This window comes from Danio rerio, chromosome 21 (assembly GCF_052040795.2).
Source record: "Danio rerio strain M-AB ecotype USA chromosome 21, GRCz13ab, whole genome shotgun sequence".
In the NCBI taxonomy this organism is placed as follows: Eukaryota; Metazoa; Chordata; class Actinopteri; order Cypriniformes; family Danionidae; genus Danio; species Danio rerio.
Window position 1 is genome coordinate 5,387,501 of NC_141041.1, and position 13,820 is coordinate 5,401,320.

At 31.1% G+C, this 13,820-nt stretch overlaps 1 protein-coding gene across 2 annotated transcripts in view; it reads right to left on the bottom strand.

Moving 5' to 3' along the window:
- The window catches only part of notch1a (notch receptor 1a), a 72,336-nt gene that overhangs the window by 8,358 nt on the left and 50,158 nt on the right, over positions 1-13,820 (bottom strand). Inside the window, exons 2-9 of one of the 2 annotated variants that reach the window (XM_087299172.1) lie at positions 12,494-13,609; positions 11,126-11,238; positions 9,919-10,490; positions 7,171-7,584; positions 5,230-5,378; positions 2,965-3,175; positions 2,143-2,224; positions 848-1,010 (exon numbers count right to left, since the gene is read on the bottom strand). In XM_087299172.1, coding sequence (XP_087155298.1) covers positions 848-1,010; positions 2,143-2,224; positions 2,965-3,175; positions 5,230-5,378; positions 7,171-7,584; positions 9,919-10,490; positions 11,126-11,238; positions 12,494-12,761 — 1,972 coding nt within the window. In that variant the 5' untranslated portion in view covers positions 12,762-13,609. 2 annotated transcript variants of the gene reach the window in all.

Here is a 13,820-nt window from a genome sequence, read left to right on the forward strand (position 1 = left end):
ACGCGAATGGTCACGTGATATACGTTTTTGGTGGCGTAGTGTGGACGGAGATATGTTCAGAGACGCTAGGTGAAACACTTGTGTGGACACGGATCGTTTTTGATCTACAATGTCGTTTTAAAACTAAAACGCACTAGTGTAAACGGGGCCTAGATCATCTCATTTTAAAACGCTCGGTTCAGCCTGTGTGGACTTCGATGGACTCATCTTTGAAGTCTGCATCATTTAGAGGATGCAGCCTCTGAAATGAGACACAGCTTTTGTTTACTTTTAATATTCAGAATTTTAATTTGAATATAAGCTTTTTAAAAATGTTTTTAAAATTGCTTTATATTTTTAATTAATTCATATTTTATTTCATTTTGTTTGGTGACAACACTAGTCTCACGTCAGAGTTTAAACATCCTGTGAAGTGGTTTGAAATGTGCTTTTTTTTTTGATGTTTGACGTAATCACAACTGAAACATGAAGATGGAGGAAGGGCGGGACATACAGTAGCCCCTCCCCTTTTAAAAAACAGCCAATAGTGTTTTTTTTTTAAACAGCTCTGCCAGTGAGAGTGCTTGAGCTTAATGTCAGACACTAGAGAGCATTTGATTGGTCAGAAGATTTGATGAAAAACTGAAGTATGAGGTGATTGAATTAAACCGTTGATTCATTTAGGCTGAAGTGACAGACTGCAAGCTTTGGATGTTTATATCGGTTTCTAAAGGGGAATTTTAGCTTATGGATATCCTTAAAACTAACAATACTGATACTAACATCTAAAAAACCTTTATTTTAATTTCACTTTAAATCAGGAATGCAGTGTTGAAAGTGTTTCTATTTTTATATAAACCAGGCTCACCAGGCCCGCGGACATTGACGTCCATGCAGTCGTTTTCGATCTCGCCCTGCGGCGGCGTCGGAGCCATTGAGTTCAAGCGCAGGTCTGCAGCGTCCAGATGCTGCTGAGTCCACTGACGGTGATCCAGCTGACCGCTCATCTCCAGAATGCTCTGCCCCTCAAACTGCACACAAACACACACACACATTTCCTCAAAAAGGTGCACTGATAGAATTCAAAACACTGGAGAGTTATTTTTTTTTTACCCAACCCTTCCTCTGACGACTCTATGCAAATGGAGGTTGCCAGATTGACAACATAAACAAACTGCTCAGCTAACCACAGCTAACCTTTATCTTTTTGATGTGTGACATAATTTTAACTGAACATGAAAACAGGGTGGGGCATATTGAGTAGCCCCTCCCATTTTAAGCCAGTTGTGTTTGATTGATATCACAGCCATTGTTTGAAATGTACCAAACATATAGTCCCAAATCCAGGAAGTTAGCTTTTTTGACTGGAAGTGACTCAGAAGATGATAAGACGATGATGATAAGACAATGCTCAAGAAGATCATTTCAGAATAAATATACATCAGCTTCTATTTACATTTAAACAAAAACTTTTTGCTTGGGTTTAATTAATTTTGGACTTGACTATATATATTTTAGGGTTGTCACAATACTGTAATTTGGTGCCATTCGATACTTAAATTTTAAAACCGTCTATTTCCCGCTAACATTTGAGCACTGTTGAGCGTGTTCTCAAACAGCGCTGATTTACCATTGTGATCACATGCTCAACAGAAATGACTGTGATTGGCAGTGAAGGTCATCCGTTCACCAAAATCACCACTGTTTATAGAGTGTAACCACAGATCCAAGAACACTGGAGCTTTTTAAAGCTGTGAAGATCAGCTGGTTTGTCTATAAGCTGACATATGAGCGATCTGCTGATGAATCGTGGCTTTGAAATGCTCCAGTGTCCCTGTATCTGTGATTACACTCAGTGAACAGCGGTGAGTTCAGTGGACTGATGACCTTCACAGCCAATCACAGTTATTTCTGTTGAGCACATGGACATTATGGCAAATCAGCACTGTTTAGGAAAGTGTTCAACAGCGCTCAGATGTTAGCGGGAAATGGATGCTTTTAAAATGTCAGTATCAATTGGTACCGAATTCCAGTATCGAGACAGCTAATATATATGCAATTCAATATTAAAGGACATCTCATTTATGAATCAAACTTATTCAGACAAATCAAAATATGCTGATTTCAGAGGGTCTTCAATACAGACGGTGTTTTCTCACTCACCCGGAATCGTTTATTGGTGTCGTCTTCAGCCCATTCGCTCAGCTGTTCATCCATCAGAGAGCTGTCTGAGTTTTTCAAAGGCCTGATGGAACACAGAGTCACAGGTTAGCATCATTACATGTAATAAAAGGTGAACAATAGTTATGTCACCAAATGATTTTTATGGTTTAAAATTAATCCACAACCAGCAAAGATAAAAGCACCAAACACAATTTTTTTTCATTTAGATTTAATTTAAAAGATTCAATTTAAAGATTTAATTTAAAGTGCTTAGAAAATAATAATAATAATAATAATAATAATAATTATTATTATTATTATTATAATTATTATTATTATTATAAATATATGGAAAAATCATTTTGTGCTGAATTTGGATGAGTGCAGATCTTTTATTTTTACATATGAAAAAAGCTTAAAAAAACATTTTTAAAAAAGCAAACGCTAAATATCAATAATTACAATAAATTAAATTTAAAATAATTGGAAATGGTAACAACAATTTAAAAATATTACAAATGACGGATGTACTTACGCAAAAAAATGAAAAATATACAAACTAATACATAAGTAAATAAATAAATATATTAATATAAATATTTGTTATGGCTTTTTACACTTTTATTCTTCATCTATGTCAAGCTGCTTTGACACCATCTACATGATAAAAGTGTTACAGAAATAAAAATGTCTTGACCTAAAGCAGATTTACAATATCAATAACAACTAAAAAAGCAATAAATACAAATAAAACCGGCTTAAATTAAAGAGCTAACCAAAGCAGAATATATTTTGCTCTCATGCAAGTGTGTGGAAACTGACTTGAGTCCGACAGAGTCCTCTCCCACTGGTTCTCTCCTCTTCTTTTTGGGTTCGTTGACTTTAAATCCCTCGGGGAACCAAAGCTGGCCATGTTCCCGCTTCCTCTTCCTGGAGACGACCACACCGACAGCGGCCAGAGCCAGAACAGCCAGAGCCAGCAGGACCAGGAACATGGGGTACATCTCACCAGTCTTTGGGGGACCACCTTCACCTGCACATGCACATATTTAACATCATATTTAGATTATATAGTGCACTCAGCTATAATAGATGCATTTTTCCTTCATACCATCTCTAAAAATTAAAATCCAAAAATAAATTGGTAATCCTATATTAATAAAAATTTAAAGTGGATAAAAAAGATTGCTATTGCATAATTGATAAATAATGCAAATAAATAAATTGTTTTTCATAAATTATTTAGATTTGAAATGATATACTATTTTTACAATGCAAATTAACAAAAGAAAACAAAAAAATAAACAACAAAAAATCTGATATTGTAGATATGCATGTCATATTGAAATTGTATACTGTACTCGGCTATAATATATGCATTATAGCTTCATATCATATATTTTGATTCATGTCAGTGCATACAATTATACAAAGAAGAAAAATAAAAACAACAAATAAATAAAACTACATTTCAATAAATAAATGATTTAATAAATATATAATTATTAAATATAGATTCATGTAATTATAAAAAAATAGTGCTATTGTTAAAATCTCATTTTGTTCAAACACACACACAGACAAACAAAATCAGTGTGTGAGTCGTTAGAATGTTGACTGAGATGGTGAAAAAAAAGAATTAATTTTCTCTGATTAAAATTTAGCTAAAATACAGCCAAACATAAATGACAAACAAAAATTAGAAACGTTGAATGCTGATTTACTGATATGCCAGTACCAAAATTGCAAAAAATAAATAAACAATTAATTAAAAAAAATTAAAAAGTATTAAATTATTAACAAATAAATACTACTACTACTAATAATAATAAAATATTTTAAATAATATTAAAGCCTTATAATATGACAAAAGCATAAAATTTATTTACTAAAACATACAATAGAAAAAATGAAATGAAAATAAACTATAATAATTAAATAAAAAACTAACTAAAAACTGAATTGTTTTCCTTGCATAACTATAATAAGTTTAATTTGATTGATGTAAAATACTAAAACGTTTTTATTCGATTATTTATATAAAATATTTGATGTACTTTCCACACTAATCATTATCATCAAGAAAACACATCTCGTAAACAAGAAAGTGAAATAACACGGAAATAAAAATGCATTAAAGCAATCTGTAATATTAAAATGTAATAAAACCACAATTACTGCGCATATTACAATGACTGAAACTTAAACAAGAAGTCAAATGAAAATTGAAAATAAATATGAGAACCAAAATATAAATATTATGCAGGATAAGTATCAATATTGCAAAAAGAAATCCATAAATAAAAATAAACAAATAGATAATAAACAAACAACAGCAATCTAAAAATGTAAATGCAAAAATAAATGGTAACTTAAAATACTATATTAATACAAATTGAAACTATATCCAAAATTTTGTTGTTGTAGAACTAATAAATAATTCAAATAAATGTATTATTAAATAAATTATATATATATATATATATATATATATATATATATATATATATATATATATATATATATATATATATATATATATACACTGCTACGAGTGTGATATTGCGTTTATACAACAGTTTGACGGCATAATTGTGTATATAAAAACAAAATCAAACATGGAGAGTCTCAAAAACCCTTTTGTATGAGGAACTATTTTCTTCTGCAATGGATTCAAATCACAAATCATAAGCTGACAGTTAAACAGCTGAGCAAGCATCTTTTAAACTTTAGATCTGTAGTGTCTGCTTTTTGCTGGCTGTATGTGGGCGGAGTAATACACAAAGGGTAAAGAGGCTGTACGGGTGCTGATATTACAACTTTATCACGGCTATCAGCCAATCAGATTCGAGAACCAGACAGAACTGTTGTATAAATATATACATATAATTTATAAATGGTGATTTTGCATGCAATTATAAAAATATTGCTATTGTTCAAATCATTTTTCTTTATGGACAGTTCTGATGGAAGATTAAGATTAATTTCAAATGTTGAGTATTGTATATATATATATATATATATATATATATATATATATATATAGTACATAAATATGTGTATAACAGTAAATGAAGTGTGACTGACTGGTGACGGCCTCGATGATATAGGGAACGTTGAGGTTTCCACTGGAGGCCAGAGCTCCGAGGAAAGCGGCCACATCGGTCGCGCTCTGAAAACACTCATCAGACTGCTGAAAACACTGACGGTTATCAATCTCCAGATACACGATAGACCTGCAAACACACACATATATACACACACATTACACATATGAAATCAATCTGGCTCAGACTGGAAGTGTCAGCATCATGAGTGTCCATTGATCCAAAACCCTTTATTGCCTACTAAACTTTTAAAGGGGGCCTATTATGCCCTCTTTTGCAAGATGTAAAATAAGTCTCAGGTGACCCTAAAGTGTGTGTGATTTCAGCTCAAAATAACACACACATAATGTTTTAGAACTCTTTTAAACGGAAGCTTTTGGGCTTTGATCCTAATTGTGCTACTTTGGTGACTGTCGCTTTAAATTCAAATGAGATTGTGCTCTTTTCAAAAAAAGGGCGGAGCTACAAACACCTTATAAGCCACTACTAACATAAAAGGTCCACTTTAAAAGGTACAAGGTAATAACTTGTACCTAGTAGAATGTAGTTAAATGACAATTTCTTTAATACTATGACTACTACAATGGCTATAGCGGTCATTATAACTGTTCATATAAGCTGTACTTAATTTCATTTTTGTTATGACATTTATGTTCAAAGCTTTTTGAATAAAGCTTTAAGTCGTCATATTTTTATGAATTCATTAGCTTAAAAATTTGATCTTTTCTTTGTAATATAGTCTACAGATTTACTAGACCGTCCCTGAAGGTGTGAACCTCAATTTATCTGGCAACAGAGAGTAAAAAAAAAAAAAATAATAAATAAATAAATAAATAAAAGTCAAATGTAAAATTTTAATTAAATATTCAGTAGTTCACTCCTAGATTGAGTTTTCATTTTCAAATATAATGCATGAATGACCAAACAAATAAATAAAAAATTAATAATGTATATAAATGTAAAAATATATATAAATTTTAAAATAGAAGAATATATAACCTAATGAACCAGATATATTGTAATTTATAAAATTTATTACTATAATTATTATTATTATTATTATTATTATTATTATTAAAGAAAATCCCAAATTAACTTAAACATTATTTTTAGTTCATTCACTATTTTCTGCTTTAATTATTCATTTATATTTAGTTATTTTAATTATATTACTTAGTATATTATTTATTTATTTATTTTTAATGTTTTTAAATAAGTGTTTATAAAATAATATTAAAATTGCAAAATTTATAATTTATATATATTTTAAACTTATTATTATTATTATACAAAATATATGTATTTGTGTGTATGTGTGTGTGTGTTTGTTTGAATGTATATCAGTGCATTTTACACATTTAATTAAGTCTTAAAAATAACGTTAAAAACAACATAAAACATATTTTGCTCTTTTAGTTATATTATTTAATATTTAATTTTTTATTTTTTATATTCATTATTTATTGTTAAAATGCATTTATTACTGCATTTACTTATTTATTTATTTCTGTATTATTAATTTTTTGCTTGTATGAAACTCAAACAGGTTGGGAACAAGTGAAGGACGAGCAAACGATAAACAAATTTTCATTCTGGATGTGACTTTGAATCCCTATAATCTAAAAGGGGCAGTTCACCCAAAAATGAAAGTGTGTTTAATATTTACTCACCCTTAAGTGATTCCAAACCTTTATGAGTTTCTTTCCTCTGTTGATCACAAAAGAAGATATTTTGAAGAAAACCGGTAACTATTGACTTCTATAGTATTTGTTTTTCTTGTCATTGAAGTCAATGGTTACCGGTCTCCACATTTTTCAAAACATCTTCTTTTGTGTTTAACAGAAGAAACAAAGTAAAAGATGATAAAATTTTCTTTTTTAGCTGAACCATCCCTTTAATTTCTGAAATAATCACCACTCACCCTTTGACCTCCATGTGGTCGAGCTCTCGGCGTGTGCGGGGCTTCAAAAATGATGTCAGACTCCTCCTGGCACGCTGCATCAGCTGACCAGGATCTGTCCAATCAGAGCGCTTGTGTTTGCTGAGCTCGTGTTCGCTACCGTAGTACGGGAAGATTAGCGCCTCCCCGTTGGCGTCGCGCCGAAACACCACATTAGTGTGCAGCAGGCTGCTGAGCTCGCGGAGGAACGATGAGGAGCGATTTCGAAGCTCGTCCGGCGGGATGTGGACCACCAGAACCAAACTGCCCACCGCCAGCTTCTGCGGGACGTCATCAGCGCAGTCCAGACCGTCCCATTCACACTCTGCGTTATTACAGCCCTGATCACAGTGACCATCCGCATAGTGATCCCTGCAGTACTGGTCATACAGAGGACTGCACACACAGACCAAGAGGAGTTATTATTGATCAGCTCACATTTCTCTTCATGCATACTTTTTTTTTATTATTATGTTTTATTATTACTTTGCAGATACTTGAATATTAGTAAGTACATGACATGTAAAATATAAACTGGTAGTATAATCTGCTGGTTTTAAACATACAGAATAATAATGGAATACAGTCATGTAAACAACCATAACATTATAACCCTTAAGGTTTATATTTCATATATTATGACACATAACCTTTATCCCAAGCCAAATTGACCCCACACACAAAAATAATAATAATTAATGCTAATTAATGAAAACGGAGGAGAATATTATGTTTATTAAGTAGCATTGGTAACACTTTAGAATAATAGTACATTAGTTAATGTATTTACTAACATTAAGCATGAATAATCTTATAAAGATTGTATTTTTAATAATTATTATTGAATGTAGTATTAGAAAATACTATCAGACATACTGTAATAATACAATAAAAAGGATGTAAAATAAAAATGGCAAAACTAAAAGAGCAAATTTTGTTTACTTATTATAAAATAATATTAAAAATGGCAAAACAAATAAAAAAACAAGAAAATATATATAAATAATATAAATAAATAATATATAAATAAACAATATATAAATAATATAAATAGTTATTTTTTAAAATAAGATATAAATAAATAATATATAAATAATAAATAAATGAAAATAGATAATACATAAATATATAAATAAAAAATTATATAAATATATATAAATATATATATATATATATATATATATATATATATATATATATATATATATATATATATATATATAATTTTTTATTATGACACATAACTTTTATCCCAAGCCAAATTGACCCCACACACAAAAATAATAATAATTAATGCTAATTAATGAAAACGGAGGAGAATATTATGTTTATTAAGCAGCATTGGTAACACTTTAGAATAATAGTACATTAGTTAATGTATTTACTAACATTAAGCATGAATAATCTTGTAAAGCATTTATTAATCATAATTCAACAATATCTAATGCATTACTAAAATGCTGTATTGGGCTTGTTAACATTAGCTAATGCACTGAACTAGCGTTACTTAACTTGAATAACATTAACTAACGTCAACAAACATGACTAAATACCGTAATGAATGCATTACTAATAGGTTGTTCATGTTGGTAAATAGACTAACATTAACTAATGGACCATTATATAAAAGTGCTACAGTAGCATTTATTATACTATAATATATAAAATATATGTTTAAACTGGTAATAAAATAAAAGGTTTTATTTAGCATCTTATTCATTTTTTCTCCCTAAATTGGTCCTTGAAAATAAATCAATAAAACGTCTTTTAAGATATCACCACAACATACAAGATAAAAGAATAGTGAAAACAGAATGGTAAAACAAATAAAGTGAGATCAATGTTTGATATAATATAATTCATAAAAATATTAATCAAATGTATTTTTTGCAGTCAATAAAAATGTCAATGAAATTTCTAACAAAAGAAATTGCAAACATATTTATTTTTAATAATTATGATTGAATATAGTATTAGAAAATACTATCAGATATACTGTAATAATACAATAAAAAGGAGGTAAAGTAAAAATGGCAAATTTTGTTTACTTTTTAAAAAATAATATTAAAAATGGCAAAACAAATAAAAAACAAAAAAATATATATATAAATATTATATATAAATAATATAAATATTAAAAAAAATAAGATATAAATAAATAATATATAAATAATAAATAAATGAAAATAAATAATACATAAATATATAAATAAAAATTATATATATATATATATATATATATATATATATATATGTATATATATATATATATATATATATATATATATATATATATATATATATATATATATATAATTATAAATAAATCTATATTAAATAAATAAAAATAAATGAAATATAAATAAATAACAGTATATAAATTAATATTAAATAAATAATTAATAAAAAATCAATAATATATAAATAAACAATAAATAAATATATGATGTATATATAAACCATATAAATAAATAATAAATAAATAAATAAATAATATATAAATATATAATTTATAAATAAACATGTATAAATATATATATATATTGTTTTTTTCTTTTTCGTTTTTCTTAATTAAGCCAAAAAAGCCTAATTAAGCCAAACCTTTAAAATAAACATTGAAAACACTATAAAATTATAAACATAAAAACTGCAAAACAGAATTAAAACAAACAAAAAAAATTATAAAAATGTTTTAATAATAAATACTATGAGAAACAATTTGTTCCTTACTTGCACTGTCCCTCCAGCCTCTGACAGTCAAATCCGTCATAAAGACAGCCCGCGGTGGCGCACTGCTCGTCACATTTCCCATCATTGAAGTACCTCCAGCACTGCAGGGCGGCGCTACAGTTCTGCCAGGGGTCGTCGAAATTCAGAGAGCAGTCACCGCCGTCCCATCCGCATGCGTGATTATTACACTGCGTATCACAGATGGCGTTTCCGCCGCGTCCTTCGCACTGGGCGATTTCGCAACGGATTTCCACTTCGACTGGTGGGGCGATATCCCGACCCTGCCCACCGCTGAACGAATAGTCCAGAATGTGGCACAGCAGCCCGTTGAAGTTAGCCGGGCAGGAGCAGCGGTAAAACGGAGCGTCGCTGATTGGCTGGCAGGTGCCGCCGTTGTAGCACGGGTTGACGAGGCACGGCGAGTCCATGCGGGTTTGGCATTCATGCCCACTGAAGCCCGGTGCACACAGACAGCGAGGGCTCAGGTGCCCGGAGACACAGGTGGCACCATTACGACAGCGCAGCGAGCCGCACGACTGAGAGTCATACTCGCAGGATGAGCCAGAGTAACCCTGGGAGGGAAGAACACGAAAGAAAACCAATGTTAGAAAAATGTTTGAAGCTTAGCCCTGAGAGTGAAAACATCACTAAAACCATCACTCAACACCTCATTGGTTGAAAATTACAGACCAATGAAAAGAGTTGTTTTAAAACCAAATTTACACATTTTTATCTCACAATATCCTGCTGGATGCAAACCAATCAGGTAACGGTAAATGATACGGTAAATGATACGGTAAATGTCCAGATTCTACTGTCCACCCTCTCCTCAATGGGCATCCCTGGAACCCCGCTCTGCTGGTTGGAGTCTTACCTCACCGGCAGATCATTCAGAGGTGCCTGGAGAGGAGAGGCATCCAAAGCTCATCAGCTGGCCCTGGAGTACCTCAGGGTTCTGTTCTAGGTCCCCTACTATTCTCTATTTACACCATATCACAGGGAACCATCATCCAATCACATGGCTTCCCACTGTTTTGTCGATGACACGCAGCTCTATTTTTCATTTAATCCAAAATGTTAGGTGGATTTATGGGACAGGGAAATTTACAGTAACCAGGAGAGCACATGGTAGAAATCTAATGTTAGATGTTGTTTATGGGATGTTATGGAAGTTCAGATTACAGGTTTAGTCTTGGGTTTTACTTACAGGCTGGCATTTGCAGATGTATCCGTGTTTGGTGTTGCTCGCTACAGCACAAGTTCCTCCATTTTTGCATGGCGTGTCCTTGCAGCCGTTGAAGACAGTCTCACAGCGCTTCCCTACGAGTTAAAAAAAAAAAAAAAACGTTAAAAGATGTGTAAAATAAATTTAATTTACAAAAAACATTTGTTAAATTACTCTAATGTATAGTTACTTATAGTGTAAACCTAAGTATACTTTATAGTTTTTGTTGTAGTGAATTTAAGCTAATGAAAGGCATAACTAAAATGTATCAACGCTTAGTTTTGTAGTACTGAATTTAACATATCCCAATTAGATGGTTTTTCATAGTTTTTTAATTGTAATTTATGCTAAAAAAATAAATGAATTTAACAAGCAAATAAACACGTTGATTTGTACAGTACATTTCTTAGCATACTACACTACTATATAACATGTATTAAATATATTTGTTTATTTGTAAAAAAAATTTAAAAAAAAGAAGGAAAAAAGAATAAATAAATGAATAAAATTTTTTTACTTTAATTAACCTTAAAATGATTATAGTTAAATATCTAATAGGTTAAATAAGCTTAAAAATAAACAGGTTAAATAAGCTTAAATTAATTCAGGCTTATTTTTAACTTCATTTTTATTTGAAACTCACTAAGTTCTAAAACTTTCAGAAAATCTACTGAAATGAATGGTGTTTTATTTCTCATCATTCCTTTCTTTCTTATTCTTTATGTACTCTTTTGTACCACAAAATATAAAATTATATAGATAATCAGTGCTGTCAAATCATAGCCTCGCACTAAAGACGTAACTATGCTCTAAAGACCATGACACATTCAGTGACATACAGGTGAATGTGTCAGAATTATTAGCCCTCCTGTATTATTAGCCCCCCTGTATATTTTTCCCCAATTTCTGTTTAACGGTTATGATTTTTTTAACCTATTTCTAAACATAATAGTTTTATTAATTAAACCATGATGACAGTACATAATATTTGACTAGATATTTTTCAAGACACTTCTATACAGCTTAAAGTGACATTTAAAGGCTTAACTAGGTTAATTGGGCAGGATAGAGTAATTAGGCAAGTCAGTGGTTTGTTCTGTAGACAATCAAAAACAAAGATTGTTTAAGGGGGCTAATAATATTGACCTTAAAATGCATTAAAACTATTAAAAACTGCTTTTATTCTAGCCAAAATAAAACAAATAAGACTTTCTCCAGAAGAAAAAATATTAAACTGAGAAAATCCTTGCTCTATTAAACATCTTTCGGGAAATATTTGAAAAAGAAGATAATATTTACAGAAGGGTGAATAATTTTGTCTTCAACTGTACTTAGTGCATATTAACGTACCGGTGTATCCTGTACGGCACTCGCAGCGGAAGTCGTTGATGAGCTGAACACAGTTGTAGGATCCGCTGGGGTCACAGGGGTCCGACAGGCACTCGTTAACGTCACCCTCGCAACGCTCGCCCACAAAACCAGCCGGACACACACAACCGTAACCACCGACACGATCCACACACCGCCCGCCGTTAAAACACCGTGACTCTCCGGTTAACGGATCCACAGTTGGAGAACAGTCGTCAATGTCAATCTCACAGTGAACTCCTGAAAACATGAGCGGAGAAAAAGAGTCAAAACACGAGCAGAGAATCAAAACAGGAGCAAAGCAAAGGAGTCAAAACACAAGCAAAGTTAAGATAATCAACATATATGGAGACGAAAGAGTCAAAACGCAAACAAAGCAAAAATAATCAACATTCGAGCAGAGAAAAGATTCAAAACAGGAGCAAAGGGAAAGATTCAAAACAGGAGCAGATAAAAGGAATCAAAACAAGCAATTCTAAAAGAATCAAGACAGGAGCAGACAGAAAAGAATCTAAACTGGAGCAAAGAGAAAAGAATCAAAACATATGCATAGAAAATAATTCAAAAAAGGAGCAGAGAAAAAGAATAAGAACAAGCAATGCTACAAGAATCAAAATAGAAGCAAAGAGAAATGAATCAGAATTGAAGCAGAGAAATGAATCAAAACAGGATCAGAAAAGAGGAATCAAAACAGGAGCAAAGATAAAGAATCAAAACATGAGCACAGAAAATGATTCAAAAAAGGAGCTAGAAGAAATCAAAACAGGAGCAAATAAAAAGAATCAGAACAAGCAATGCTAAAAGAATCAAAACAGGAGCAAAGAGAACAGAAGCAGAACAGAAGCAGAGAAAAGAATCAAATTAGGAGCAGAGAAAATGATCAAAACAGGAGCAGAGGTAAAAGAAATCAGAACAAGCAATGCTAAAAGAATCAAAACAGGAGCAAAGAGAAAAGAATGAAAACTGGAGCAGACAGAAAAGAATGAAAACATATGCATAGAAAATGAATCAAAAAAGGAGCAGAGAAAAAGAATCAGAACAAACAATGCTAAAAGAATCAAAACAGAAACAAAGAGAAAAGAATCAGAACAAGCAATGCTAAAAGAATCAAAACAGAAACAAAGAGAAAAGAATCAGAACAAGCAATGCTAAAAGAATCAAAACAGAAACAAAGAGAAAAGAATCAGAACAAGCAATGCTAAAAGAATCAAAACAGGAGCAAAGAGAACAGAAGCAGAACAGAAGCAGAGAAAATAATCAAATTAGGAGCAGAGAAAATGATCAAAACAGGAGCAGAGGTAAAAGAAAT